General features: G+C 32.7%; 1 protein-coding gene across 1 annotated transcript; it reads right to left on the bottom strand.

The window, feature by feature from the left end:
• Window positions 1–3,991: 3,991 nt before the first annotated feature.
• LOC105794728 (wall-associated receptor kinase-like 10) lies at window positions 3,992–5,408 on the bottom strand. The gene is made up of 2 exons (XM_012624028.2): window positions 4,347–5,408; window positions 3,992–4,232 (listed from the first exon to the last, which is right to left on the bottom strand). The coding sequence occupies exons 1-2, from the start codon at window positions 5,203–5,205 to the stop codon at window positions 4,180–4,182; spliced, it is 912 nt and encodes a 303-aa protein (XP_012479482.1). The 5' UTR covers window positions 5,206–5,408; the 3' UTR covers window positions 3,992–4,179.
• Between the last annotated feature and the right edge of the window lie 592 nt (window positions 5,409–6,000).

Here is a 6,000-nt window from a genome sequence, read left to right on the forward strand (position 1 = left end):
ACCCAGTTCTGCTTGCAACTTGGACACGTCCTGTTGAACGCTAACAATCTCTTTCTGCAGCCTCGTAGAAACTCCGTCACTAGCCATTAGCAAGATCGTAAAAGCTCTGATACCTTTGTTAGAAGCTCAAAAATCAAGTAGAATTTTTAAGAAGAAGAAGAGAGAGCAGAGAGGAAGGGAATAGAATAAGAAGAAGTCTATTTTTTCAGTCCATGAAATTCCATAACCGACTCCCCACACTTTTTAGCTTAAAAGGAAAGAAAATAACAAGAAACTAACGTGGCAAAACAATTAATAAAACTCATCGTTTTAGTAACCTGCAATGCCCTGTTTTACCAATTATTCCCCCAGTCTAAAACGTATCGTTTAACTAACTTTTCTAGCTCACATCATTTTGGTCTTTCTTTATGGTGTCTGAATTGTCTTTTTCTGATGATAGTATTGTTATTTTTCTAGAATATTTTTCTAATGATTTATGTACCGAAAGAAAATTTATTGTCCTATTTGTAGAGTCTTCATTGCAAATTGTGATTACACTTTTGACAGAGTTGATCAATAGCCATAATTGATGATGAGATTATTGATTCCTCAAGTTTACAAATAGATTAGCATTTGATCTTTCAGAGTCATCTTGGTAATTAATGAGTTTTCTTCTTGTAAATTATGTATGTGACAACAGTTTACTTAATAGCAGTGTAATTTAATGTGCTTGGATGTTACATGCTTGTTTTGTCTTCCTTACGAATCACACTTTCAATAATGCTTGCCCTTGAGAATATCAAGTCCTTGGTAAATGTTCTTGGTGAATGTTTTTGTGTAGGGCTCATCTGTTGGACTTCTCAACGAATCCAGCCAGCATGCAGCAATGGGGCATCTACTGATTCTGTGATGAGCAATAAAACCAAGAGAGTAGCTATGTAAATTAAATTGGGAAATTTGAGCTTCAATGTTTCATGCTAAAAGTTGATGCTTGCTGATTGTTATTCTATATTCTTTATGTTTAGCTATTCTGTTTAAAGTACTTCATCTTCTATGTGAATAAGTACGCCTACTTGTTCCCTCCTTTGGCCACCACCAGTTGCATAGAATTGAGCTTCAAATGTTTGTAATGCATGAAAATTTTGGTTTAGTAATTCGTATAAATCTGTATGCATTGCTTTTGATGAGAAAATTTAACCATATTTTTTACAGGAGGAAAGAAGAACACAACAACCAACTAAGGTATATAGCTTTGGCAGCCTCTATTTATGTAATTATCTACATGCATCTTTTAATCATCTTGTTCCTAGTATATCATATAGGCACATTTTTAGATTGTCTATAAAGTAGAAAATTTATTGGTATTACAAATTGCCTTGCTGTTACTTATTTTCAAATTATCTATGAAAAGAGTGAAACAACCTGCACAAATATGAAAAGAATGAAACCAACTTCAAACAAAAATGTTTTTCGGTGAATATTTTTTGTCCTTATTTCACCCTTTTCTTTTTCCTGTTATCTTTCTTTGCTCCATGATGTGAAAGGGGAGTTTTGAATTTGCTCAACTGTTTAGTTTTAATATTTGAGCTGCTTCTTACTTCAGCTTTGTTAAGCAGTGTTTCTTGCTGCAACTTATAAGTTCAGGACAAGTTGAAAAATCAACGAGCTTCAGCTCTTCCATAATGAGAATTTCTTTTATGCAATAGATATTGAGGGTTCTATATCTCACGATTGGTGTCATGATGTATTTATGTCTGTTTCTACAGAGATAAAGAAGCTCCAAGATTAACTGAGAGTGGTTTCCAATTCTTGGTGTGTATCATGAAACTCATGTACCTTTTGCATCTTTTCTGGTTGTCTATACCTAAAATTACTTCTCATCTATGTAATTTACAGTTTATGGATACAAATGCTCAGCTTTCGAATATTATCAGAGAGTATATCTCCAATTCAAAGGTATATTTGATGAGATAATTATTGTGTTCTGCTTGGAACTTGTTTGTTAGAGCTATTGTGTTTTACTGTTGTTAAGTTCTTGAAGGGGAAATTGGCATGAATTTATTGTAAATTTTTATTTGGCATCATGGATGATATATGAAATCATTTTTTATTATTAATAGTTAAAACAGAAAAAGCATAAACTGTTTTAAATACTTACCACATGTCGATTAATGGTCAAATCTTCATGTATGATTTACTTTTTAATTAGTGAGCCTCATGATTATTTGTTGAGTTGTTTTAGTTCAGAAATCAGATTTGAACACTAAATATGTTGTAGTCAATTTGATATGATTTAAGTCCGATCAGCAGTTTTAGCCTAATCAGAAGTATAGAAGAAGCATAGCAGGAATTTCGAGATCCATTACTTATTATCATTTAAAAGTCATAACAGAAATTACGAGATGCATTTTCAAGTTTGTGGTTTGGTATTGTGCATCCTTGATCCCAACCCACTGCATGAAAAAGTTTCAGATTTGAAGCTTAGAGATTTCTATTTTGTACTTTATATAATTGCTTTTTGATTTGTTGTCTTGCATGAAGTGATCTACTACACTTTCAATGGAGAGGATATTTGCTTTTTGATTAAATTGTAAAGTTTGGATATTGACTAATTTTAATTTACCAAATTATATCATAACCTGCTTTCCTTTTTCGTTTTAAAAGAAGCACAGTTTATTAAGTTGAACTTATGGAATTTAATAAAATAAGTTTGTTTTATTTTATTATTAAAACATGTTATTTTTATAAGATTTAAGCTTAAATTTAATCAAAATGATATAGAAGAATGATATAAGATTGATATAAAATTAATATTCCAAAAGAATATAGGAGATAAAATGTTAAGTTAGTTGAAATATAAAATTAAAATAACTTTACTCGGATGTAAATGAAAACTCTCATTACATAAATATATATATTGATGTATTTTATGACTAAAGAAAATCAGTACCTTGATTAGTCAAACAATTAATTGCTTTCAGTATCGGGAATTATATATTTTTATTAAATTATATTTAATAATAATTATTTTAAATTATATTTTATAGTATTATATATTATGATTTTAGTAAATTCATATAAGAATATTTAATACTAAGAATTTTATTAAATTATATATTTTTGTTAAATTATATTTTATATTATTATATATTATGATTTTAGTAAATTCATATATTTTATTAAATTATATATTATTATTATTAAATTATATTTAATAATAATTATGTTAAAATATGATTAAATTATTTATTATTTATATTAATAATCTTATTAAAATTTAATAACAATAACAATAACCATCTACCTAAAAAAAATTCTTCTAAGAGTATTCTAGTTATTTTAGTTTTTTTCCTTATGCTATTACAACATCATTCCATTCAACCAAACAAAAGGATTACCTATTACGCCTCTATTCCATTACAGCGAACCAAACGTGTCCTAAGTATTGTTTTCTGCATGACCTAATGATACGTGGTGGCTCCCCTCCTTGTTCAGCTTAGGTCTCTTCTAGGCTTAAAATTCATTGTATGGGCTTAGGCTTATGGTCTTTTCATAATTGGTGCTATATAAATTTTGCATATTCATTTATTTCTTGTGTTATTCATCCAAAATCTTCAATTTGTGGGTTGGTATTAAGTGTATATAAATGAAGGAGAGAATAAAAGCGGAGGCATCCTTTTATCACTCACTTTTTTCTAGGGTTCGCCATGGAAACCATTACTATAAAAAATAAAGAGACAGCCTTTACAGTGAAAGCGGTTCTGTTTCAGTGGATAACAAGGGATCTGATTCCATTTACCCCCTTTATTTTTTCTTGTCTTTTAGCTACACCTTCCTTCAACTTGTAATTTTAATCACGTTTTACATATCAAATGCAACTTACTTCATCACCAAGGTAATCCCCTTTGTGTACAATAAGAAAGGTAACTGTCATTTTGCACATTTTTTGTGTTCACTAAAAACCATGTCTTTAATTAAAAAAGCAACTAAATAATAATATTTAAGGCACTGGTTAAGAAAAGCAAATCCTTCTTCCTTTTTATGTCTTGAAAGCAAATAATAACATGTAATAAAAGCAATTTTGACAAGTTGAGTTTTTGGTATCTCACATTGCAAAAGTTAACAAAAGCAACGTAAAACTTGCAGCACTAAATTTAACTCATTTTGGAAGTTGGAATCTTGCCCTTCTTTGATTGGTGCCTATAGCAGGACCATAGCCAGTATCCATGCCAGTGGATAGACCAACAAAGTTCCTGCAACCATTTAAAGATCACAAAACCAAAGATGTCATGTGCTCGGCTTTTAGTTCCAGTGATCGTTATTAAACACTGAAAGAAAAATAAAGATGTAAATTATGGAATAAATACCCGTCTGCGATGGGAGTAGCCTCAGCCCATTATTAAACGATGATACAAAGAAACAAGTAGAGGTGGTGTTTATGCCATTAGGACAGTTGCAAATAAATGAATTGTAGCTTCCGGTGTATCCACAGGCACCGCTGCTTTTCTCACAATCCGCACATGCGTTCGGGTAGTCATTATACACGTTGAACTTATATTTAAGCGATATTCCGTACTTCCAGTTATCAGGGTTTGATTCTTGGCCACTGAAGCTATAGAACGCGGAATACGAAGAGCATTGCAGCTTCGGCAAATTGAATTCGAACGAGGGGCCGAGATCTACCGGTGTGTATATGCAACATGTGGATATTGGGAGATTGAGCATGCTAATTGCCCTGCAAGAGTACAAGTAACTACAAATGGGGGCACCTTGTTTGTCACATAGAGGAACAGCACTACTGTTATCAACATTATAGCTGTTGGATCTGAAAATGGGTGACGAAGTGGTGGAGCAGTCAAGGAGAGTGAATACGTTGTCGTCCGTGAAAGAAAAGGGTGCATCCCAATCAAGGCCGAAGCCTTTGCTCGGTTGAGAGCAACCGCAAGTTGACATCGAAGGATCCGAGATGTATATAACTTGGTTGCTGTAGTCTATGTTGGTTATGGGATAGTTTCCGGTGTGTGTTGTCAAGGTGAGTTTTTGTTGGTCGCAAGTTACATACTGTTGAAAGCGCGGATCACCGCAGCCAGGGCCGGTTCCAAAGGGGAACTTGATGGGGAGATTGCCACAGGTTCTCTGGCAGGCCTGAGATGAGACCAAGGAGGGAAGAAAGATCAAAGAGAGCAAGGGGAGGAGAGTGATGGAAGAGTGATGTTTTAGCTTCATTGTTTCGGCTAAGCTTAGAGAATTGGAGAGGGAAACTAGAGATGCTTTATGTTGGAGTGGGATTGGTATATATTGTAATGAGCATGCATCCACGAAATGAATGAGAAGGTGGTTTTAAAGAGCGGTTTTTTCTCGAAAATTTATAATTTGATCATCTTTTATCCCGACACCTTTAACATAAATTTTATGAATTCGACCAAAGTTTCTATGAATGGATGGATGGATGGGTAGAAGGAAGCATCTTGTGCTTTATGTTTTAAGGGATTGGTTTGATGACTTTCGGTGTGAGGCTGGCTAGCTTTTAGGACCATTCACTTTTCCCTGTAGATGCCTTGTTATTCTCAAGTATTGCTCCCGTTGCTGTGTAATGATGACTTGGTTTTCTATGCACTTTTAAAACTTCTATTTGTCGATTCAATATTTTTTTTTCTTTCGAAAAAAAAAAAGAGAAAGTAAAGAAGTTGATTAAAAGATTAATTAACGTATGGCAACATATTTCCATATTATCAGTTGATTAAAAACAAGGAAATTGAGTGTGTTTGTACGTGTTGGTGTACATGGGTAACTAAGGACCCTGGTTGTCAAGAGGTTGATCTGGCATTTTATTGTAGGGGGATACGTTGACCCTGGACTTTGTTTATTCTGGGCATCTCATGTGCACAATACGATGTTATTCATTCCAGTTTAATTTTCTTTTATATATATGTAGTTTGATGCATTGATCCATATTCATAGGAAAGATGACAGAAATTTCATATATATATGAAACATAAACAAATAAATAAATCAAGTACA

The sequence above is a fragment of the Gossypium raimondii genome, chromosome 3 (assembly GCF_025698545.1).
Source record: "Gossypium raimondii isolate GPD5lz chromosome 3, ASM2569854v1, whole genome shotgun sequence".
NCBI lineage: Eukaryota > Viridiplantae > Streptophyta > Magnoliopsida > Malvales > Malvaceae > Gossypium > Gossypium raimondii.